Below are 25,072 nucleotides of genomic sequence, written 5' to 3'. Positions count from 1 at the left end.
TGGAAAAAAGAGCACTTCCTGTAAATGCTCTTTCTCACCTTCTTCCGAGAGTTTGTAGCCCATCAGCTCATGCGCGACAGATGGATATTCTTATCTGCAGGAAAGCAACTAACATGCAAATATGATCTCTGTAATAACTCTGTCTGTAAATTCTCTCTCGCAAAACTGTCTTGCCTTCAGCAGTGCAAGCCAAGGAGCATGTTGACCCTCTTGTGAGGGTGAAGGGTTTACATGTGTAGAGGATTAAATTTACCCCTCAAGAAGGGAATATAAAGACCAGAAGTTCTGCTTGTCTCTTGTTCAGAAAGTTTAGTGAAATGTACATAGCGTGTAGGTATGTTTGCCGCAAGGCTGATTACCAACTGTTTTTGGGCTGGCTTTGCTATCCATTTGTCACTTGTCAGCCGGACAGCTGGATCTACTGGATTTCTTTTGTGGGAGAAGACAGACCTTATGGCTTGTGAGAGAAAACTTGCCCATGTATCTTGAGTCAGGTGAAGGCTCTGGGCCTTCAGATGTGCGCAACCAGCCCTGGGTATAAGGTGCATGAATCCCATTGGCAACTCTTGTGTAGCATTTTTCCCAGAAAATACCTGTTGTCTATGTTTTCTTCCTGTTTTACTAGCATAAGTGATACTGTAGAAGTGACTCTTCATCTTGCTTGTTCCAGATGCTGGAAAGCTGTCAGGAAACGATAGAAAAGTTGGGAAGTCAGCTGGGAGAGCGGAGAGAACGGAGAAAGCAACTTGCATCTGAACTGGAACTGTTACGAGAAGATCTAAAGGCCGAAAAGAAGGTCAGACGTGTATCAGAGGTAGAGTGATGCTGTTCTTCCCCAAAGAATGTCCTGTGTTTTCCTAGTTTGGGAAGTAGGAATTTTTCTTACGGTGCTGCTCTTCCAGGAGGGCCTGTGTATAGTTGCTACAGTGGGATTCTCTTTAGGAGGCAATTGCCTGTATGACTGCATGAAACATCCCCAGTTGCCCACAAAGGGCAGCTCTCTAGTCCAGCCATTTTCAAAGGCTCTTTGGCAGATGGTTCTAAATCTAACTGCTTTGGTGAAGTTAGAAACAGTTCCATTATTTATTTTTCCTTTCAATTAATCAAATAACAAAACAATAAACCAAACTTTGTAGGCAAAACCTGCTTCTCTACAGGGCATAGTGGAAGCTTTCAGACTAAATATTTATTGCATAGTTATTTGTAACTACAAGGGGCACGATTCATTGATTTGTATATTTTTTCCCGATCCCATAATCCTTAGAAAAGCAAGCTGAAATAAGTTTGTACTTCAGAAAAGCTAGCATTAGCCTGGTTATTGGAAGGAGCTGGTTTTGAAGAATTTCTGCTCCTGTTGCTGAACGCTTGTTGATACAAACGAGTTAGTGAATTTCTTCCTGGATGTGTGACCTTGCGTCTGGGTGCCTTACAGTGCGGGCTGAGTGAGGAGCTGGGTGCAATCAGATGAGCCTTCATCTCCCCTGCCGTGTTGTGACACAGATACTTGGGAGATTCAAGCAAAGAGCTCCCTGTAGAGCAGTTTCACAATTATCCATTACAATGATTGCTTTTCTGATGTAGATCAACTGGCTAATTCTGAATCTGTTTAGCATAAATGCTCTTTAATTTTAATAGTCTTTCCTAACCAGATTATGATGTGATATGAAGTCAAACACCTAAGTGAGAGAAGTCTACATGAACGGCTTGCTGAGGATCTTGGTGCTGCTTTTCACTGCCTGCCTTAAAGGACTTCAGTCCACTTTGCCTGAAGCAATGTAACTGCTAGATAAAGTTTGGCAGGTTTATCTCTGTTAGGAGAGTTGTTGCTGCTACAGTCTTCCAGTCAAACCCCAGAGAGCAAGCAGTGTGGGATGCCAGCAAAATTGCATGAGGAACGGCACAGGCATAGGTAGAGCAAGTGCCTGCCTAGGCTGAAAACCGCAGATATGCTGCCTGGATCAGACAGTCTAGGGGGACCTGAAGGTGACTGGTGAAAAGAGGGTTGCATCTATTAAAAAAAAAAAAAATCCCACTCTGAGAGGCCTTAAACTAGCGGTGAGTCACATCACTTCTGTGAATGTAAGCGAATCCGATAACAGTCCTGGTCTTTTGGCACAACTGCACATATGCCAGGGTCTTGCTGGAGAAACAGCGTCATCTAGAGGACAGGACTTTTTAGTGCTGTTAGACAACAAATTCACATCGCAAAAGCTCAGGACACAGGCCTGGTCCTAGCCTAGGAAGTGGCTAGATTTATCTCTAAATACTTATGTGAAAATAAATTGTCTGATTTTGTGGTGATGGGAAGAGCAGAAGGAATCTCTCTAACTTTTGCTTCCCAATAGTTCAGTCTACTTGTAGTCCAGGGATCTTTTAATCCAAATCATACATCTGTGTAAGACTGGTTATAATTCTGCCACCAGCAACTTGCCAGTGGTTTTGCTTAAGCTGCAGAAAGCTCTTTTTCCATCAGAAGGATCACGAGATGAAATCCAGCAGCCTATGTTAGACTGGACAGCTGTAATGGTCTTTAAAATAGAGGACTTTGCCTGTATTTGGTAGGACTCCTGAGCTGACAGTTGAGTTCCTTTCCTCTTCACAGAATCACAGAATGGTTGAGGTTGGAAGGGACCTCTGGAGATCATCTAGTCCAACCCCCCTGCTCAAGCAGGGTCCTCTAGAGCATATTTCCCAGGATCACATCCAGACGGGTTTTGAATATCTCCAGCGAAGGAGACTCCACTACCTCTCTGGGCAACCTGTTCCAGTGCTCTGTCACCCTCACAGTCAAGAAGTTTTTTCTCAGGTTCAGATGGAACTTTGCATGTTTCAGTTTATGCCCGTTGCCTCTTGTCCTGTCAGAGGCCCTTGTCCTGACGAAGAGTCTGGCCCCATTCTCTCAACACCCCCCCCTTCAGATACTTGTACACATTGATGAGATCGCCTCTCAGTCTTCTCTTCTCCAGGCTGAACAGGCCCAACTCGCTCAGCCTTTCTTCCTAGGAGAGGTGTTTCAGTCCCCTAATCGTCTTTGTAGCCCTCCGCTGGACTCTCTCCAGTAGTGCCATGTCTCTCTTGTCCTGGGGAGCCCAGAAGTGGACACAGTACTCCAGATGTGGCCTCCCCAGGGCTGAGGAGAGGGCCAGGATCACCTCCCTCGACCTGCTGGCAACACTCTTCCTCATGCACCCCAGGATCCCACTGGCCTTCTTGGCCACAAGGGCACATTGCTGGCTCATGGTTAACTTGTTGTCCACCAGCACTCCCAGGTCCTTCTCTGCAGAGCTGCTTTCCAGCAGGTCAACCCCCAGCCTGTCCTGCTGCATGGGGTTATTCCTCCCTAGGGGCAGGACCTTGCACTTGCCTTTGTTGAACTTCAGGAGGTTCCTCTCCGCCCAGCTCTCCAGCCTGTCCAGGTCCCTCTGAAGGGCAGCACAGCCTTCTGGTGTGTCAGCTACTCCTCCCAGTTTAGTATCATCAGCAAACTTGCTGAGGGTGCACTCTGTCCCTTCCTCCAGGTCAATGAGGAATACATTGAACAAGACTGGGCCCAGGACTGACCCCTGCGGGACACCACTAGCTACAGGCCTCCAGCTAGACTCTGCACCACTGACCACAACCCTCTGAGCTCGGCCATCCAGCCAGTTCTCAATCCACCTCACTGTCTGCTCATCTAGCCCACACTTCCTGAGTTTACCTAGGAGGATGTGATGGGAAACAGTGTCAAAAGCCTTGCTGAAGTCCAGGTAGACAACAGCCGCTGCTCTCCCCTCATCTACCCAGCCAGTCATTCCGTCATAGAAGGCTATCAGATTGGTCAAGCATGATTTCCCTTTGGTGAATCCATGCTGACTACTCCTGATCACCTTCTTGTCCTCCAGATGCTTAGTGATGACCTCCAGGAGGAGCTGTTCCATCCCCTTTCCCGGGATGGAGGGGAGGCTGACAGGCCTGGAGTTTCCTGGCTCCTCCTTCTTGCCCTTTTTGAAGACTGGCGTGACATTGGCTTTCTTCCAGTCCTCAGGCACCTCTCCTGTTCTCCAGGACCTTGCCAAGATGACAGAGAGTGGCCTAGCAATAACATCCACCAGCTCCCTCAGCACTCATGGATGCATCCCATCGGGGCCCATGAATTTGTGGATGTCAAGTTTGGACAAAAGATCTCTAACCCGATCCTCCTTGACCAAGGGAGAGTCTTCCTTTCTCCAGACTTTCTCTCTTGTCCCCAGGGTCTGGAATTCCTGAAGGCTGGCCTTAGCAGTGAAGACTGAAGCAAAGAAGGCATTCAGCAACTCTGCCTTCTCTGTATCCTTCGTTACCAGGGCACCCGCCCCATTCAGCAGCGGACCCACATTTTCCCTAGTCTTCCTTTTGCTCTAAATGTATTTGAAGAAGCCCTTCTTGTTGTCCTTGATGTCCCTTGCCAAATTTAATTCCAGCTGGGCCTTAGCCTTCCTTGTCACATCCCTGCACACTCTGACAACGTCCCTGTATTCCTCCCAAGTGGCCTGTCCTCTTTTCCACATTCTGTACACTTCCTTCTTCTGCTGGAGTTTTGTCAGGAATTCCTTGCTCATCCATGCAGGTCTCCTGCCCACTTTGCTCAACTTCTTCCTCAGAGGGATGCACCCATCTTGAGCTTGGAGGAAGTGATGCTTGAATATTAAACCAGCTCTCCTGGACCCCCCTTCCTTCTAGGGCCCTACCCCATGAGATTCCCCTAAGTAGGTCCCTCAAGAGGCCAAAGTTAGCTCTCCTGAAGTCCAGGGTTGTAATCCTGCTTATTGCCCTGCATCTTCCTGGCAGGATCCTGAACTCCACCATCTCATGGTCACTGCAGCCAAGGCGGCCCCCAGCCTTCACATCTCCAACTAGACCTTCTTTGTTTGTTAGTACAAGGTCCAGTAGTATGCCTCTCCTTGTTGGCTCCTCCAACACCTGTGTCAGAAAGTTATCTTCAATGCTCTGTAGGAACCTCCTCGACTGGTTGTGCCTAGCTGTGCTCTCCTTCAAGCACAGGTCGGGGGGGTTGAAGTCCCCCATGAGAACCAGGGCCTGTGAGCGTGAGGCTACTTCCAGCTGTCGGTAGAAGGCCTCATTGACGACTTCCTCTTCCTGATCACGTGGCCTGTAGTAAACCCCCACAACAGTGTCACCCATGTTAGCCTGCCCTTTAATCCTTACCCATAGGCTCTCAACTTGCTCTTCATCCATCCCGAGGCAGAGCTCCATACATTCTAGTTGCTCCCTCACATAAAGAACAACTCCAGCACCTCGCCTTCCTGGCCTGTCTTGCCTAAAAAGCACAGAGCCGTCCATGACAGCATTGCAGTCATGTGAGCTATCCCACTATGTCTCTCTAACTGCAATGAGATCATGGCCCTGCGGCTGCACACAGATCTCTAATTCTTCCTGCTTATTCCCCATGCTGCATGCATTGGTGTACATTGCTTCCTAGAGCAGCTGTATTGGGGTAAATAATTTACCAACAGAGTGTTGGAGTTTAGCCTGGCACGAAATCGTTGGGCTGTCATGATACCTGGTGGTCAAAATTAGAGGTTGTTCAATGTTGTGTTCATTGGGATGCCCAAAACATATTATAGGCCAGTAAATTGGGCAGTATTTTCTTTCTTGTAAATTATAATAATAATAATGTATGTGATGTGTTGTGCCATGAACTGATATTATTCAAAGAGCTCTTTGCAGTTACTGGAACTTTATTCTTGTTTCTGAGAGATTTCTGGAACATCTGAGTGGAGAAAGCTCTTCTGAAGAGCTGGAAGGAAGCCAATGTCACGCCAGTCTTCAAAAAGGGCAAGAAGGAGGAGCCAGGAAACTCCAGGCCTGTCAGCCTCCCCTCCATCCCGGGAAAGGGGATGGAACAGCTCCTCCTGGAGGTCATCACTAAGCATCTGGAGGACAAGAAGGTGATCAGGAGTAGTCAGCATGGATTCACCAAAGGGAAATCATGCTTGACCAATCTGATAGCCTTCTATGACGGAATGACTGGCTGGGTAGATGAGGGGAGAGCAGCGGCTGTTGTCTACCTGGACTTCAGCAAGGCTTTTGACACTGTCTCCCATCACATCCTCCTAGGTAAACTCAGGAAGTGTGGGCTAGATGAGCAGACAGTGAGGTGGATTGAGAACTGGCTGGATGGCCGAGCTCAGAGGGTTGTGGTCAGTGGTGCAGAGTCTAGCTGGAGGCCTGTAGCTAGTGGTGTCCCGCAGGGGTCAGTCCTGGGCCCAGTCTTGTTCAATGTATTCCTCATTGACCTGGAGGAAGGGACAGAGTGCACCCTCAGCAAGTTTGCTGATGATACTAAACTGGGAGGAGTAGCTGACACACCAGAAGGCTGTGCTGCCCTTCAGAGGGACCTGGACAGGCTGGAGAGCTGGGCGGAGAGGAACCTCCTGAAGTTCAACAAAGGCAAGTGCAAGGTCCTGCCCCTAGGGAGGAATAACCCCATGCAGCAGGACAGGCTGGGGGTTGACCTGCTGGAAAGCAGCTCTGCAGAGAAGGACCTGGGAGTGCTGGTGGACAACAAGTTAACCATGAGCCAGCAATGTGCCCTTGTGGCCAAGAAGGCCAGTGGGATCCTGGGGTGCATGAGGAAGAGTGTTGCCAGCAGGTCGAGGGAGGTGATCCTGGCCCTCTCCTCAGCCCTGGGGAGGCCACATCTGGAGTACTGTGTCCACTTCTGGGCTCCCCAGGACAAGAGAGACATGGCACTACTGGAGAGAGTCCAGCGGAGGGCTACAAAGACGATTAGGGGACTGAAACACCTCTCCTAGGAAGAAAGGCTGAGCGAGTTGGGCCTGTTCAGCCTGGAGAAGAGAAGACTGAGAGGCGATCTCATCAATGTGTACAAGTATCTGAAGGGGGGGGTGTTGAGAGAATGGGGCCAGACTCTTCGTCAGGACAAGGGCCTCTGACAGGACAAGAGGCAACGGGCATAAACTGAAACATGCAAAGTTCCATCTGAACCTGAGAAAAAACTTCTTGACTGTGAGGGTGACAGAGCACTGGAACAGGTTGCCCAGAGAGGTAGTGGAGTCTCCTTCTCTGGAGATATTCAAAACCCGTCTGGATGTGATCCTGGGAAATATGCTCTAGAGGACCCTGCTTGAGCAGGGGGGTTGGACTAGATGATCTCCAGAGGTCCCTTCCAACCTAAACGATTCTGTGATTCTGTGATTCTGAACTTGTAGTTAGAGGTATATTACATCCACTAACTCCTGTTGTTTCCCCACCAGGAATTGCCTGAGTCAAAATCAAAGCTTACGAGCCATTCTAATGGATTCCAGAGTCTCCAAAGAACATCAGCGAACAGGGATTTTATTACAGTATCCCATGAGAAGCTACAAAAAGATAATGCTTTGTTAGATACAGAGGTGAGAAATGTACAGAAATCACCATCGTTCCAGTGTCTGATGCAGACAGAAGCTACTTGTGCATATTGCTCAAAGATGGGAATGCACCTTGGTGTGGCTAAAAAGACCTGGAATGAATATTAGTGTTAACACACACTCAGGAAGAGCTATTGATTAAAACCATGTGCTTTAGGAAGGAAAGCAATGCTGGAATTGAGATCATCACTAGGGTTTAGTGGGTTTAACAGTGTCTTCCTGTGAAGGATTTGGTTTCACCACTGTTTAGCAGGAGGATGTTAGAGTAGGTCGATTCTGGTTCTAATCCAGTCTGGGAATTCCTGTGACCTTATGCACTCCTCTTCCCTTCATTTCCTGCCTCTTTTATTTTCCTTGCATCTTCTCTCCGTGTCTGAGGTTTTGGGTCTGCCGTTGCCAGGCGTTACAGAATTAGGTGACATTGAAATGAGAGAGCAGCCGTCCGTAGAAGGTGGGTTTGGGTATATTTCATCCTACGCCCTTTCTTCAGTTGAGATACTTCAGGTCTGTGTCCTAAGAGCTGTTTCCTGGGAGGTGTTGTCACCTTCCCGTTCTGCATGAGCCTGTTATGTTGTGTCTGTGTGCGATCACAGTACCTTATGGAAGATATAGCACACGGGTCAGAAAGACATAACAGGCCAGCATTTTGACTTGGAGGGAGGATACTCTTTGTGTGAGACAGCTGAGTACATATTGTGTACCCTTACTGTTTTTCCAAGAGTTGCTAGTTTTGTAAAGAGATAGGACACGTGATGTAAAGTGCTGGGAACTACAGACAGGCAACAGAAGAATGAAATCAAATGAAGAAATGTGCTTTGATGATCATTTACACACAGCTATTTCCCATGCAGAAAATAGGACTTGCATATATATCTCAGGGCTGAAGAACCATGATGATTTAGCTACAGAATCACAAGCCTTTTCTTGCTGGAGTCCCCACATTGCCTTATACTGCTCAAAAAATTTCCGTGAGACCAAGGAGAATCAGAGTTGTGGTATTTTGTGACCTTTCAGGTCTCTGAACGCCTACAAGAAAACGAACAAATTAACAAACTCAAGCAGAAACATGAAGATTTAACTACAGATGAAAAGGCATGTGAAGAACTGATGGCTAAAGCAGTATTTTTGGAAGAACGGATCCAAAACTTGAGGGCTGAACAAGAACTCCTCTGGTAAACCTTAACAAGGGCTTTGGTATTTTCTGCAGCTTATCTTTGCTGGCTAATTGTCCAGCCTTTTAAAAATCCTTGCAGTGCTACTTCTGGCAAAAATAGAGACAGCTGCTTTGTGTCCAATTCTATAGCATCAAGTAATCAGCTCTCTGTAGAATTTTTGGTGGATAAGCGTTTTCCTTAGTCAACTAATGATCAGTCAGGAATAAACCCCTTTTCTTTAACTATCCCAGAGTCCTAACTGCATAAAAGAGGTGTCTTTTGGGAGCGTGTTTTTCTCTTGGAGTGATGCTGTATTTGCACTAATATGGTCCCAAAGAGCTCCCGTTGTGAGCTAGGGTTTCTTGGGGCTAACGGCTCTACAAACACGATGAAGAAAGCTGCCTGCTACCTGCAGGTGGTGATATACATCCTGATATGGATTTCAGTCGTCCTTTAAGGACAGATGTCAGCAGACATGGGATTATAGGTCCCCCCACCCCCACCTTTTCAGTAGGTCAGTGGAAATTTGAAGTTAGAGCATCCGTGCCCAGACTTTCGTTAGTAAGTAAAGTTCCGGATTTAACCCAGTGTGTTTACAGTCAGCTCTCAATTACCTGGGTAACTAGGTACTGGGATAAAGCAAAACCAGGCTAAGACAGGTAGGTTGGGTTAGAAGGGCATATAGTTCAGATCAAGATAGGTCAGAGAGAGAGCTGAGCGAGAGAGCATAGATCGCTGAGCTGGCACTGACCCGAGTCTGTACTTCCATACAGCAAGGCGTAGCATGAGTGCTCCTGTGCTGCTTGTGAATGCAGCCTAGCTCACGTGGACTCCACATTTTTTTGTGGATCACTGCCCGGGGGAGACTGACCCTTGCCCAGAACTGCTAGATTCAGGATTATCTCCCCTCCGAGGCTTCCAGAGATCCTTCAGTGTTGCTTTGAGCGTTTCACTGGACTCCCATATTCCAAGTTTCCCATTCAGAGAGTGGTTTCTCTTGGATATATGTAGTTATCTCTCTCCTTTACTATTTCTCCTTCAAGTTCTGAATTACTGGAAAGCAACAAGAAGAGGGAGGAGCTAGAACAACAGCTAAAGGAGAGCAATGAAGAAAAATGGTAGTTACTGGAAGAAATTGCCCAGGTAAAGCAAGATATCGTGGCTACGTGGGAGCAGCGTGACAGCATGAGTGAGTGAAGAGGCTTTGAGGATGAATCAAGGCATGGTCCATAGAGAGAACAGGTTTCTCTTGCCACAGAGCTCTGCAGGCAGTTTAGATGGGAACATTAAACAGGTACGGGCAGCTTCATCTGCACCATGTTTTTTCACTAATTTAGTGGCAAAGCCTAACTAAAAAGTGGCCTGGAAGCCAGTCCTTGCAGTGCTGTAGCATTAGCATGCTGGGGGAGTTGAGAGGCTGACTGATTTCCTTGGGGAAAGTGTTTGAGACTGAGCAATGTCGTTGTTTCCTTTTGTCACGCTTTTAGATATAGAAACCACTTTCCACTTTGGGAACTTGGGTAAACTGAGCGGCTCTGGCTCCCTTAGTGCACGTGAGAGAAATGAGGTTTACAGTCACAGAATCACAGGATGGTTGAGGTTGCAAGCAGCCCCTGGAGATCATCTGGTCCTTACATAATAATGCTTTAAATCTTTTTGGAGCCCTTTCTCCACTCTTTTTCAGAGCGTGAGCAACAGAGCTGGGCTTGCTATTCCCATAATGGTCTCACTCTTGTTGTAGGCAGAAGCAATTCCACTTCTCTGCTCCTGCTTGGGATTTTCTGCATTTATACTCGACTGCTTGAATTCAGCCCTGAACTGCTGGCTTGCAGTAGCAGCTCACAGGCAACTGAGTTTTGCCACAGCCCTGTGTCCTTGTCTCAGTTACTGCTCTCCAGTTACCAGGTAGCAGGCAAGGTCCACTTTTGATGCCACTTCATTTAGCTGTATTTTAAATTCAAGTTGTTCATCTGTCTTACCATGTGATATAAAAAAAAGGGGAAGAGCAGCTAGCCCTGCCAAAGAGGAAGAAATCACGGAGATATCCAGGATGGGGATTTTGAGGAGGAGCAAGGATTATTTGCAGAAGCTTGAAAGAGAAGAGAGGACAGGATGGCCTGCACACAGGAGTGGGGATAGAAAGAGGATCAGAGCCACAGCAATACCAAGAAGCAGCAAATCTTTGCAGAAAAGTATGCTGTCTGCCAAAGCAACATGCAAGGTGTAGGGGGGGGGGTGCTGAAAGGGATCATGATGGAAGTAGGGGAAAAAAAATCCTTGACTGGCCATGTCGGGACAGATGATACTGCCGCATCCCACAGTGCTGGATCCACAGTCCCCACCGCAGCTGGGGATTTATCCTGAGAAGAAAAGCTTGATCTTCAGGGGATTTCCTCTGGTCCCAAGAGCAGAGGGTGAAGGTGCGAGGTGAGAATGCAGATCAGTAGGTGGCTCAAAGTGATGCTGTGAAGAAGGATTTTGATACACTGCACGTGGAAAGAGGATTGTAGCCTGCACAAAAGGCACTCCTAAGAAGATGGAGGGACTGAAGTGCTACGGAGGCAGAGCCTCGATTATTTTCTGAAAGCCAGAGAGGCCCATTTGCCTGTGACAGCAAGGGCAGAAGTCAGTGAGCACCCCATGGTGTCCAGGCTGCTGTTGCATTGTGCCAGTACGTCTGTTCCTATACCACTGCTGCAATTTCTTCCTGCTGCCTTTGGAAGTTGTAGTTGGATATGCCACCTATGCTTAGTGCCTTAGCAAGACTCTAGCACAAGACTCTGTGGACGCTGCCAGGAACCAGCTCAGGAATGGATCTGAGTTAAGAGTGACCTGCATTGTTTTGTTTTTACTTGCCAGGTTAGTTTTAAGAGGGATTTGTTTCCTGATCCAGGTTATTGCATCTTCCTCCTCGACCTCAACAGTTGTATCGGTGCCTCTGAGAGGACGGACAGGGTGGAGGCAGACAGATCTGCTCAAGTGGGAACCAGAAGAAATGCTTGCCTGGCTGTACCCCTCTTAATTTCCTTTAATCCTACTGGTGTACTTTGGCTGTCCTCATCGGTCTCTCTTTCTTCGTTGCCAATCTTTATCCTTCCTTGAAGATAATTTTCCCATCACCCTTTGTTGTTTCCCTCTTGCTGCAGAGTCTGTCCGAGGAGCGATTCCAGCAGCAGGAGGAAAAAATGCAGCAATTGCGGCAGGATCTGCGTCGTGTTCAGAACTTGTGCAGCTCAGCTGAGAGGGAGCTTAAATATGAAAGGGAGAAAAACATCGACTTACAAAAGCAAAATCTCTTGCTCCAGCAGGAATGCACTAAGGTAGGAACAGAGCAGACAGGACTGCTTGAGGAAAGCATCACTTCATTTTATGAGCCATAGGAGGTCTGAGGTGCTGATTTCAGCAGGCTTGGGCTCATTTACACTCTCATCAGCACTGGTGACTTTCTGAGTTTGTTACTATCTCACTCTCTCTCCAGTGTTTCCAGTTAATTTTTTCAAAGAAAACTTGATCATACAGTACCTGAGGCTCTCAAATGTGCTCTGCCTCTGCTCAGTGGGAGTTGGACTGCCTCCAAATAAAACATGCTGTATTCGCTCCCTGTATTTCTGTTTTACTCTTGTCCAGTGTCTGGTAATCCTATTGCCCTTTTCCTGAGCAAGACATTTTAGATGCTGTATATTGAAGTGCAAGCTTGATTTCTTCTTCTTTCAAATTCAGGTCAAAGCTGAGCTGAAGCAAGCCCGTGCAAAACTTTTGGACACAACTGAAACGTGCTCGTCTCTCTCAGCACAGTGGGAAAAAAGCCAGCAGAGGGTCAAAGAGCTTGAACAAGAGCTCTTGAAGTGCTCCCAGGCTGATACACTGCAGAGCAGTCTGCAAGAGAAACTTTCACAGGAGAAGTCCAAAGTATGGGAAGCACAAAAAAAGGTAACTTGTCAACCTGGAGTACGTTAACATCAATCATGTTTTTAGCAGTTACATGCAGCCATTGTTCAGAACGGAAGAGAAGCACTGTCAGCTCATGAATCAGTGCTCTGAGGTGTGTTTTGCTAGTTTGAGATCATTTGGGAGGTTAGTTAAATGTTTTGGGAAGCATGTCTGCTATTAGCGGGAACATAATTAATACAGTAGGATGCAAAACTGATGCCTCAACTCTTGTCTTTAAAATTCAGTATGTCCGAGTATGCTGCTAGTTGGGCTGACAGATTTGGGCGGCCTGGGTCATATTGTTCTTAATGAGGATGCTTGCTGTTTATGGCAATCTGGTGAATTACAAAAGCTTATGTTTTCCTTGGCATTGATTCTGCCACATCCCTGCACCATTCACTGGAATCTTTTGGATTTGAAGCGTACAGGATCAAATTAAGTGTAAAAAGGATTGTTGCTACTTCATGATGCAGTATCTGATCTGAACTCTGACAGTCATTGGAAAGATTTTATTTCTAATGGACTGTGACGCAAAGACGCACAGAAATAAGTGCTCCTGAGCAGAAGCAAGCAGATCTTTCATTTCCCTGACTCCTTTGTTTCAAATACTGGTCTGTAAGTTCAGCAAGTTTAATCTGTGCCCAATTTTGACCCGAGATCTCAAAGCTCCAGCAAAAGCTGAAGGAGTCACAACACCAGCTCCTTCTGGCAGATGCCCATGTTTCGGACAAGAAACTCCTGGAGGAGGAGTTGAAAGAGGCCCGAGAAAATGAAGCTCGAGTGCAGCAAGAACTCCAAGAGGAACGCCTGAAAAGGTACCTAGAGCTGGGCGCGGGTTGTGAGATGTGTGGAGGGAAGGTGCATGCCAGTAAACACTTCTGTGCCAACCTGCCAGCTACCTCCTGGAGCTCTTAGTTGGGCTGAAGGCATCGCTGCACCACTGGTTATGCCTCCCACCCCTCCTTTTGACCTGCAGTGACACGTGCGCTGTTAGGTGCGGGAGCAGAGCCCTACGATATTCTCTTTTTATAAAATGTAAGTGATTTTTTTTTTGAGACTTCAGCTGGTTCAGAGGGTGCGTGGCCCCTCCTGCCAGCATTGTAATTTGGTTCAGTGATTGTTTACCCTGGAGATGGCAGCAGTGTCCTTTCTTGTGTAGCTGTGCTCATGCTGGGATTGATGTCGCCGGATGCAGCATGCAGCATTTGACATTGCACTGATACGTGGGGGCATCCAGTAGGTAGCGATTTCTTTCTACCCCCCCAATGCTGCCCAGTGTGAGACTGTTTTTAGACCGTTGCTTTACCCTGATGTGTGGCCACCCGCAAGCAAGAAAGGCTGAGCCTGTCCGACTGTCTCATCACCTCTCCTAACACACAGCCTTGTCAGGAGGCAGCCTCGAACTCATGGTGGCAGGTCGTGGCCTGGCCTCTGGCTCACAGTTTCTCACTGTCACACAAACGTGCTCTTAGGAAGCTGCTGGAGCAGCAGGTGGAGGAGCTGCGGCAGCAGCTCTGGCACTCGCGTGAGACAGAGGCATCACTGGCCAAGATGCACGTGGAGCTGCAGGCCAAGACTCTGCACGTCCTAGAAGACGAGAGGAAAACAGACTCAAGCGAGGTGAGTTGCAGGATGCAGATGGATCCCCATCACTCAAAGTGATGCCATGCTAGAGGCTGGCTCCAGAGCAGACCAGTGAGCTCTAGGGAGCAGTTTGTGCTGGAAAATGGGACACTGCAGTATGAAATCTGTATGTGGGAACTGGGGAGTTAGGGTCAAAACCTGCCAGGTGCTGAGCCCTTGCAAATCCCACTGATTTAAACAGGAGCTGCAGAAGAGCACCATCCCATCTGTAGTAAGTTTCCTGGGGATGCAGCTCAGAGGGCAGGAAAGAAGGCCTACAAGGGAGAAAAGGGAAAGGAGAAGAGGCCATCCCCTTTTCTTGCAGAGCACAGAGCTTTTTGCAGGAGAATGTCAGCAGAGTCCACAGTCTGCAAGGATGTATTACCACTGTCTGCCCTGTCGAAGCCTGCTACTCCCCAGCAGCACAGAAATTCACATTCCTCCATTTTTTTGGGGAGGAGGTGATGGCCTTAGCGAGAGTGCACTGAGGATGGAGAGTGGAATAGATGGATATTACCTGTAGCAGGGAACACTAGGATTTACGACAGAGAAGCTTTTAAGACCAGACTGAAAGGAGGTCTAGAGCCCCTAGAGATGTCACGCACGCAAATAAAAAAATTATTTTTCAGCATCTCCAGTGTCACAAGGAAAACCAGAAGCTTTCAGAGCAGCTTTCACTGCTGAAGGAGGAAAACAAAGCCCTCTATGAGGAAGGAGTCAGTCTCCTGAACCAGAAGGATCTGTATGTCAGGTAATGACTGAAGCAGCAGGAGATAGGAAGGAAAAAAAAACTATCCAAGAGTTGCTCTTTGCGTTCTAAGAGGTGATGCTGCATTTGGCTTTGTGGAACTGTTCGTTTCTCCCCAGCACTCTTTGGATCTAATTTGAAGCACCGTAGCTTTTTGCTCGTGAGTTTTGAGCAAACGTGCAAATGTCCCTAATTTTGGAAGAGGCTTCTCTTTTTTTGATGTGATTTTCCCCTCTATCCTGACTCTCCCAGGATTAAAAAAAAAATGAGAGCATGTCTTTCCTACCTAAATGAGACGTGTTTGAGGAAAAGAGCAATGGTCACAAGTCTCAATAGAGACAAACATTTAACCCCGAAGTGTCACTGCTATCAGAAGCGCTCACTGAAGCAGCGGTCTCTTTCTGCGACCTGTTCTCTTTGCCTGGCGTGTGCTGTTTAGGACCCTTCTTAGGACCCCAAATCCTTTACAGTGCCTGTAAAAACCTTTGATTTGTAAGGCTGCACCAGTAGCAAGGTGGGGACAGGTGAGGTCTGGGGCGTGTGCTGCTGCTCTGATTTTCTTGGCTGATAGGTTGTATTGTCCTGGATTCAGCACCCTGGCTGTTTCCTACCTGTGACTGTGAGGGTACTGCTGGCCTTTATAGAAGCCTGTTATTTGAATGTTAACCCGAAGCAGTAAGTAAATGAGATGAAAAGCAGAGTTGGAGGAGTGTTGCAGGTCTTGAGGTAGCTGTTAGGAAGATAGGAAATCCAGTCCTTTCCCTCTGGGTGTCGCCTTGCCAGCATTAGGGAAAGCACTACAGCTCTCCCCTGCCTGCACAAGGAAGTTGCACACAAGCCTGGCTGGAACAACAACAGGTTCATTGTCCTGCTCCAAGCTGTGACGGTCAGGAACAGGGCTGCCCGATAGTACACCTGAGCAGCCTCCGTCACATGATTTGCTTCCCTTCGTATTCCCTTTTTTCCCCCCTAAGTGTTCCCCTTCCAACTAAATAACCTGCCCCTGTTTACCTTTTCCACATTGCTCCCAATTTTGGTGGATTCATACCCTTATTTGGTATTTAGGATACCCTTATTAGGTATTTAGGTCAAAGGATTTGTAAAGCTGGGAGTCAATTTTGGGAATGCTTTGGGTCCTCTTCCCTCAGTCGACTTCTGTTTGGTTGATGCTGTAACTCAACAGTGTAACCCTCACTACAAAAACACCCACCCAAACTGGTCCGACCCAGCTGTGAAAGACATAATCCAGAATGTCAGTGTGCTCGTTCTGCCTTTAGCCTCACTGCCAAAAGGAGCTTGGTAGATTCTGGAGGTTCCCAATTTGGGCTGTGACAGGCTTGAATAAGTGCAGGACATCTGCTTTGTTCTTGACCCAGAAGACAAAAGCATTTTGTGGCCTGATGTTTGTGCCTCCTCAGGAAATACAACGAAATGCAGCTCCGCCACAAAGACAAGATCCGCAGAGCGAAGGAGACGTTTATCTATGAGGTGAAACAAAGGGACAGTAAAATTAAGCAGCTTGAAAGTGAGCTCAGCGAGTCAAAGCTCCAAGTGGAAAAGGTGAGAACGCATATGACAGGGCTTCCCCCATGAGGGAGGATGGGAGGAGGTGCCTACAGCGTGTCTGCAGGGAGATCCCTTCTTCCAAAAGGTGGGGGAGTTGCCTATCGCATTTAGGGCTAAGCTTGGCAGAGCTCCTGTGGCAGAGAGGAGCCTGTCCTGCAGTACCAGGCAGCAGTCTTCAATATTTAGAGCTGGCTGTATAAGAACCATTTTTCATAACAAGCCTCCTTGAAAGGGACAAAGGCTTCTGTCGTTGCGACAGTGCTTGGACATGTGTGGACTACAGGGAGCGAGGACAGTTGGAGGACTGAGGGTCTAGGACGAGGCAGCGTCCGGCAAGTGAGGCAGGCTCCTGGCTCCCAAATGCCTTTGCTGCTGGACTTGTCTCAAAACCCTCCAAGCTTCAGTGCCACTGCTAAATTTTCTAGCTTGGACATTTGCCTCTACTTCTGCTATTCCCACCATTAACTCCAGTGTGGAGCTGTCTCTGTTGGCTCCTGGGTAGTTTGTGGTTTAGGATCAGCCTGTTTGAAGGCAGTGGGACTGTGCTGTTAAAGAGCCAGACTGTCTGAGGATGCAGAGCTCTGCCTGATACGCTGCTCCTGCTCTGCACATGGGACTGGTGCTGCCTTAGGAAACCGTTGGCATTGCTAAGGCCGTGCCTATAGGAACAAGGGCCATAAAGCCTGAAGGGACTTCCTTGCCCTCGTGGCCACTTGTGTCCTCAAATCCCATTCGGAAGCTGCCAAAGCTCTCTTGCCTCAGAAATGTCACTGCCAGGAGGTGATCCAAAAGTCCTTTTCTGGGGTGGGTGACATCAAATGCTCTTCTGGGAGCAAATGTATTTGATGGTGACCCTTTTGGTAAAGCACTGTAAAATTTACAGAGACTAGAGAAGTGTAACTGTTGGTGGTTATTTCTTTCTGCGTTAATGCTCAGGGGAAGGTGCTGATTGCACAGATCACTGCAGAGAATGAGAAATTACTTCAGGAAAGAAGACGGCTCCTCCAGAAGATCTCTGACCAGGAGGAGATGCCTTGGAGCGACAGGTCTATGATTGCCACCCTCCAGAGCAGGTAGGTCTGGAGCAGGTAGGCACTTACTGATGTCCGGGATGGATGGGATGCCCCTGGGACCCTACCTCTTCCCACCCTTTCTCCAGTTTTATGCCCCTCTTTCTCTGAAGAAATCCTTGTTTTGTGTGGGGAGGAAAGCCTGAATTGTGCCCCAGTCAGTAGTACTGTGGCTTTTAAATTGCTGTAGGATGTAATCAGGCCCTTTCCCCATCAAAGGCTTTGCCATACAGCCAAGGACTGTGGAAAAAAGGTTCTGTGGTTTTAAAAAGAAAACACCCCTTCGAAAATGTAGTGTGGCTGGAAGGGAAATAGCTTGTGCCTTGTTTGTGTGTGACATGCTCAGAGTGAAGATCCCGGACGAGGAGAGTGTGCGACTGCACGAGAGCAAACTCCAGCTCTCCGGCCACGTGCACGCCTCACAGCGCGGTCTGAGGAGCATCCCCGCTCCCAGCACGGAGGTGAGACGCAGTGAGCGGGGCTGTTCTCAGCAGACAGGTTGCAGGAGCTGGTGTCTCCTGCGAGTGAGGGTCGGTGTCTGTCGCTGCAGCTCAGCTGCCAGAGAAAAGACTAACTGGCCCCTTGCTCCCCTGAAAATCATGTGGAGAGGAACAGCAAGCACACGGGGGACTGCAACAGCTCTGTCGATGTGGAGGGACTTTCTGGGAGCTGGCCGCCTTGACCCCAAAAGTTCAATATATGTGCCAGGCCAGCCAGTCCCCAGAGCTGCTGGGAGATGAGGTTCTTTTTCACAGGGCCAGAGATTTCACTTTGGCACTTTTAAAGTCTAACAGTTGTTAAAAGACCTTAGTAATGGGGCCTGGTTCTGTTAAAATTAGCTTTAAAATTAGAAGAGAGAACTTAGAACAGTGTGTTGGGAGTTTTAGGTATGTTACACTCATAAGATTAAAACCTCAGACCAAGCTGACCAGCGTTGACTAAATTGTACTGGATGAGGATATTCCTTGCCTAAAAACACAGTTTTGGTTTGGCCAAAATCATGAAGAGCTTTGTTCGCAGGCGGGGAGAAATGGAGAAAAATCCAGGGAAGTCCAAAGGTTTTGTTTCAACACTATCCAAATAAAACAGGTAGATTTGGGGTATGTCGGCACATTTTGAAAATTGGAGGTGAAATTTTTCAAATTTTTCAAATTGGAAATGAACAGTTACGAATAAAACACTGTGCTGTTCAGGGCCAGGCAGAAACAACTGTTTTTTGTTGCGTTCTGGTTTTTTCTGTTTGTTTGACCTGAGCTGCTTTGGGCTTATTTTTCAGTTTAGATTCAGACCCAAAGGACAAATCTCTTATTCATATCTCTGTAGAGCTTGGGGGCCCTTTGAAGACCAAGACTATACATTGAAATTCGGGGGAAATTCAGAGTCTGACATGCACCTGCTCCTTTGAAAGTCTCTGTTTCTTGTTCTAGGACTTGAAGAGTGTTAACTTCCCTGAACGCCAGCTACAGAGTAAGGTGTTGCCATCTTCCCGTGTCAGGTACTGTGCGGTGAAAGGAGAAGATAGGGGGTTCCTGTCTGCTTGTGGCAAGGGAGAAGCAGGGCATTTTGGTTGTCAAAACAAATGCTGCTCCACCCTTTTTTACCCCCAAGGGTCTTTTTTTTTTTCAAGTTACAGGAAAAACAGTATTAAAAAGATGCTATGAAACTGATGGGGTGATCAGAAGGTCTCCTGACCAGTGGGTTATGGGGCTGGAGAGTGCCTGAGCGCTCTCTCAACCTCTAGTGTAGCCAGGAGCACCAGGATCTGAGCCAAAATGGGCAAGAGGGAGTCAAGCACGCTAGCGGGGAAGGCAGAGACTCTGCAACTCTGTTCTCTGCTCTGGCTGGAGGCCCAGCGCGATGGCCTGCTCACAGCCTTTGGGTGCTGATGGGTACTGTGAACAGTGAGGGCCACGGATAGTCTGTCCCAAGTCAGTGTGCTCTGGGGGAGATGGGGGCTGTCAGCTACTTGCCTGGAGGAAGAGTGTCTGAGCCTTAGCCCAAACGAAACGCATTCACTGTAGCCCTGCACTGCCTTGCAGAGGTGTCGGGAGGAGCAATGAGGCTGCGCGAGCGGCAGAGAGAGGTGGATACAGTTTGCAAAGCGACTTTAGAGAGGAAATTTTTTTTCAGCTTCCCGGCACGGGAACTGCCAGACTCCCTCAGCACCCTGAAGGCCATGCAGGACGCCAAGCCTGAAGAAGGCGCTGAAAGCCAGGAGTCCTCCTTTTGCTTATCTCCTTCTCAGGCTTCGGAGATCGGGTACTTAAACGTAGCCTCGCCCGGAGACACCACAGCCTCCCAATTGCAGGAGGAGAGTCAGAGCATCGGCTCTGAGAACTTCTAAATGGGCAAGACCCTTGTTAAATCTACACTAGCTGGACTGCAAGGGCTGGGCTTCGGTTGCCACAGGATGCCAAGGACAGCAGGGGAGAGAGTTGCCCAATGACTTGTTCAGTGATTTCTGTAATATTTTTCAACTAAATTCTTCAATGGCTATTTTTAACTTTACCCAGCTGTAGATACGTGTATGTGTGTGTGTGTGTGCGTGATCCCCCATCCAGCTCAATGGTTGAAATTCGCAGATCAATTCAGTAAAAGAAAAGAGGGGAGCGGTGAAGTACATCTTCCACTGAATCCTAATTCTGTGTCCAGTCCAAACTCCCATCTTTGTAAATAAAAGTTGGACAAGTTCTCCTATGCATTCTCTGATCCCCACCACTGCCTGCTGTGCGCCCACTTTTCTCCGTTGCCCTCCATCTGTGCTCAGAGGCTTGTCGTTCCCCTCTTGGTACGCTCTTATCCCTTCCATTTTCTCTGTGCAAGCTAATGGAGGGGAAGAGAGGGCATCTGAGTGCTTGAAAATGTGACTAGAGAGCAGTGGTGAGCAAAGGTGGAAGGAGATGAGAACATGCCCAGAAAGAAAAGAACGGAGTTAATGTGTGTGCTGGGGAAAGGAGAGGTTCAATGTTCAGAGAGGGAAGTGGTGTGGATCCCAACGCTCGCAAACAGGAAGGGAGGGCAAACGGGTGTGCTTGGGTGGGAATGGAAGGAATCGGATCCCGTGCAGAAGGGAAGGGAGGGGATCTGTGCAGGCAAAGAGGGAAACAGAAGGGCTCAGAGCATGTACTGTGGGGAAAGGAGAGCATTTGAACACAGCTGGAAGGGAACTGTGGAAGAGACTGAGCATGCACGGAGGGGAACAGAGGAGAGCTGAGGGTGGAGGGGAGTACTGGGAATCACAGTTCGCCTGAGGTGGAGGCGAGGAAAGGTGAGCGCTCATGGAGAGGAATGGAGGGGGTCTCAAAAATCATGAACGTGCCTGGAGAGGATCTGAACTCACCCAGAGGTCCATGCTTGGGTTGTGAGCGCTCGCGAGGGGGAATAGACGTGTGTCCTTGCTGAGAAAGCAACAGAGAAGATGGGAGCGCTCTCAGAGGAGCGTGCAGGAGATCTGAGCACATACACAGGGAACAGAGGGGGACTGGGCGCTCCCGGCGAGGCAAGGAGGCTTCCCCCTTCCACCAGCCTCCTCGTGGTCTCTGCACCGCGGTCCGTCAGGAGCAATCGGTGCTGCAGAGCTCGGCCCCCGTGGGCACACCACAGTTTCAAGGCACAAAAGGCGGCGCTTGTCCCATGTGGCCCTGTTGCCCTCCTCACGTGTTTAGGCCATTTTTGGCTTTGGGGCAGATTCTCTACTGCAAATGTGGAGGCTTCAGTTCCCCCACAGCCGTCAGAAGCAGCAAAGCAGGAGATGCTGGTGTTGGGAGGCAGCAAAGGTTAGCGCAGGAGGGCTAGGAGAGTCTGTTAACCAGAAGGGAAGAGTGGTTATGTTGGGCTCTCCTGCCCTCAGCCTCTCTCCCCTTGAGCAGAGGGCAGGAACCACCAAGCCGCAAGTCCCTGTGCCCCAGTGCTGCGGTATTTGTGCATCCTAACACCGGTGCAACAGAGCCTGGCACAGGCACAACGCTTCTTACTGCTGTGCTCCACACCAGGAACGCTGGGCTGAAGCAGAAAAGGAGGAAAAGACCTGATCCTGGTCAGGTAGGTGGTGAGCAGATAGGGAAGCAGCAGAATTCGTCCTGGGGACCACGTGGGGCTGTTCGGTCGTGGATGTTTTGCTCCTCTTGTAAACTTGTTGTTTATGGTTTCCACCACGTGACATTTATAATATTATAATCCTTAAAAGGTAGAACTTTTATAAACCTGGAGAAGTCTATGTACAGGTCTAACTTGCAAACTTTTATGAAGGGTTGTAGACTATAAGGGTTTATAGTTTCTAAATGCTACTATGAGTCCTCTAAAAGCTTTAGGACTGCACAATTAAACCCTACAAAGTTCTAAAGCCTTGAAAGTTTTCACAGATAGCTTCTCCTACATAGACTGGAGGACGCTGTCCTCGGGTAGGTTCCCCGTCAGTCCTGGCATACTTACATTACATTGATGCAAATCCTAGAACCTGTGTCCTGCAGGAGAGAGAGCAAGAGGTGCCTTCTGCAGGAGACCATCCATCTTCTCACCAAGTAACAGGGAACGATCCCCATTCAACAGCACTTGCACTTAGGTTCAGAGAGGTACGTCCAACAGATCCATCTCCGTTCCAGAGCTGGACGTTACCGCTTGTAGGTGAAAACTGTAAGTGGCACTGTCCTAAAGCTAACTGCCCCTCTCCCGAAGATTGGCATGTGGCCCAAAGCCACATGGACTTCCATGGCCACGGTGTGCGCATCCGCAGCTACAAGGCACGGAGGAGAACGGGCTGCCGAGACGTAAAATCCTTATGCTCCACTTTCCCCTACGGCGTCGCTCTCTTCCTATGGACGTCTCCGACCCACAAAAGGTGTTGAGAAGCCTAAGTCTTCACTAACTCTGGATCAAAGCTGCTTTTCTTGTGTAAGCAACCATCGTCTGAATGACACTGTCTATAAGCCATTTGCTGCTCTGGGCTCAGTTAAATTACAGGTATTGATTATGCCAAGCGCAACGGCGAGGCAGGTGCAAAACTCTCAATAAAAACTTCCTAAACCTACATCTGCATCTTTGAGTTACACTAAGGACTTCTAAGACAGAGAGACACATCTTAAACACCTTCCTATGCACTTGCATACATAGTATGTCACCATCCTTCACAATTATACTGAGTTACACCCGTCCCCCCTTGTTAGGACGCCTGGCTGCAGTTCTGCTCTCAGTGGTCTAGGTGCAACTATGCCCTTGCATCATGCACGTGGACCCCTTCCCATCGTGCCACTACTTAGACGTGGCACTGCACGTCCCGTTTCCCGGCTGTAGAGCAGCTCTAAAATGCAGGTCAGCCTTCTGCGATGACAGTGGTAGGAGGCTGGCCCGACCCCCGCACAAGGGTCCCTGTTTACATCCCTCCTCCGGCAGGTCTCTCTACACCTTCACTCCAGTTGGTTGAACACACTACTTTTATCGAGGCACGAGTCCTGAGTCCACGTGTGACTCAGGGTGCAACAACCCCTGGCTGCGCTTGCAGGCAGCAGCACCTCTACCTCCTGGCGTGGTGACTCCTGCACCTGCAGCCCACCTCGTCTCCTCCCTAGACTATGGTCAGACGTGAGACGAATCTGAACAAGGGTGGGCTCGCTGGTCCAACCTCGGGCATTAGACGATGGAAGGGGGGAGGGAAATGGGTTTCTGGAAGGTGACAGTCATACAACTGTCGATCTGCCCTTAAACAGTCGTGGACCTTCTTTTGCAGATGCTCAGCTCCAGCTTCCTTGCTTGGGCTTTCTTGGGTACCTACTTATGCCACGTCCCAGCGCACGGCCGTTATTCCTTCTTGCCTGACTCGCTGTACAAAGTGCAGGCATTAAAGCCTACATGCTGACCCATACCTTAGGAACAGCCCTTGCATCCTGAATTTAAAGACGTACGTAGACAACTCCGATGCAACAGGACGTGTGCCAGCCTCACGCCTGAGGAAGTCCTCCTCCCTTCCTACATCTGTACATCTCAAAACTCAAACACAGTTATGCAAGCTTTGTGGCCTGCATGTGTGCACTCTTAGCGCCTCCTGTCCGATACCTTAGCGCAGCTCCAGGTATCCTCTCCTTCTGGCTGGGACGTGCTCGTATTCCCTAGGACTTCTCCGCAGACAAGTTGTCCAGTAAAACTGGAGCCGTGCGCTAACTGCTGTACCCACTGCCTGCAGTCTGATAGTCACCCGCAACACTCATGGGCTCTTAAGAGCGGTCCAGAAATTATACTGGCAGACTTCCCCGTGCACAGTCATTAATATGGAAGGTCGTCCTTCCATACGATCTGTCCAACTAGCTGTTCTACAGCAAGGCCTCAGACTGACGCTTTCCACACATCACTATGGTGCAGCTTTAGGTTCTGGCAAACTGCCAACTCCTCTTCCGAAAGCAGCAGTGTCGTCTACACCTAGTCCGGTTCTCCAGCCCTGCCCCTTGTACCAAGACCTCCCATGTGGGCTCTAAAGAGACTTGGTGAAAAAAAAAAAAAAGGGACTTGTGATACTGTGGACACTCTTAAGCTTTATTTGAGCTTCCTACAGAGGTACTGGCCCAACTCTCAAACCAGACAGTTACCGTTCAGTTTTTAGTCTGACACCTCAGCGTTAACCAAGTTCCTAAACTGGGAGAAAACTGAAAAGACCAGTTCTCAGTGGACAAGACTTGTCTGTAACTAACTCATGCCTTACCACACATTACTACTGTCACGCTTCACACTGTGCCAGTTTCAAACAAGCCTCAGCAGACAAGAGTTGGTCCAAGCCTCGCGTCTGCAAGCGACAGTCACCAGCTGCAGCTCATATAGCCGCTTTCATTTCACTTAGGGCTACCACTTAATGATGATGACAGAACCCAACCAAAGGCTACATCCAGACCTTGCAGCTTTGCTACCGTCCTGCGCAGCCTTAGCATGATCTGCTCATATCAGTTCTACTGTTTCGCCAACGGCGCTCGCCCGGCGCACGCTGATGGGTTCTCCTGTGGCTGCACAGCTGCGGCATGGGAGTTTGTTCACACCGACCTAGTGCAGTGCAGCTCCACCACTCTCTCATCATACCGAGGCCCTGTGTGATCCCGCAAGGCTGTTGCATGACTTCCCACACACTTATGACAACTTTACCTTTGCACACGCGCGCGTGCGCGCGCGCGCGCGCACACACACACACACACACACACACACACACACACACTTTTGCTACCAGTTTCAAAAGCCCCAAAAGTCATGCTAGATGGTGGGTACAGAAAGCTATAGCTACAGACTTTATGGTATTTTGGAGCGCGCCGTACAAAAAACTCTAGTGCTTAAGAAGCAAGATGATGAAGGCATGATTGTAAAAGCCTTTACAATTGTAAAAGCCTTTACAATCACTTTTTTTTCTACAGTTAAAATACCTTCAGCATTGCTCGTGTAGCTGTTCAGTAAAAGGCACCGCGAGACCTCTCTAGGTCTGTATAAAAAGTGGCCTCTAGTAGAAGACCTGTGAGTTCAGATTTGGACAATATGTCACATCTGTGATGGGAACCTTCCCTGGTTTCCTCTTTTATTCATGTGAACCAACTTCTGCAGATGTGC

General features: G+C 48.6%; 1 protein-coding gene across 10 annotated transcripts in view; it reads left to right on the top strand.

Moving 5' to 3' along the window:
* The window catches only part of CCDC30 (coiled-coil domain containing 30), a 42,864-nt gene extending 22,664 nt beyond the window's left edge, over positions 1-20,200 (top strand). For 5 of the 10 annotated variants that reach the window (XM_068915919.1, XM_068915917.1, XM_068915926.1 and 2 more), the window contains 12 exons: positions 671-814; positions 7,257-7,394; positions 11,710-11,883; positions 12,284-12,493; positions 13,151-13,308; positions 13,966-14,113; positions 14,746-14,867; positions 16,283-16,424; positions 17,367-17,503; positions 17,847-17,961; positions 18,928-18,995; positions 19,631-20,196. In XM_068915919.1, the coding sequence (XP_068772020.1) occupies positions 671-814; positions 7,257-7,394; positions 11,710-11,883; positions 12,284-12,493; positions 13,151-13,308; positions 13,966-14,113; positions 14,746-14,867; positions 16,283-16,424; positions 17,367-17,503; positions 17,847-17,961; positions 18,928-18,995; positions 19,631-19,844 (1,770 nt within the window). In that variant the 3' untranslated portion in view covers positions 19,845-20,196. Of the gene's footprint in view, positions 1-670; positions 815-7,256; positions 7,395-11,709; positions 11,884-12,283; positions 12,494-13,150; positions 13,309-13,965; positions 14,114-14,745; positions 14,868-16,282; positions 16,425-17,366; positions 17,504-17,846; positions 17,962-18,927; positions 18,996-19,630 lie in introns of all 10 variants that reach the window. The other 5 variants (XM_068915927.1, XM_068915922.1, XM_068915921.1 and 2 more) reach the window with 3 other exon arrangements.
* The last annotated feature ends 4,872 nt before the right edge of the window (positions 20,201-25,072 follow it).

Source organism: Struthio camelus, chromosome 21, assembly GCF_040807025.1.
Source record: "Struthio camelus isolate bStrCam1 chromosome 21, bStrCam1.hap1, whole genome shotgun sequence".
Lineage (NCBI taxonomy): Eukaryota > Metazoa > Chordata > Aves > Struthioniformes > Struthionidae > Struthio > Struthio camelus.
This window is presented reverse-complemented; position numbering and strand designations above follow the sequence as displayed.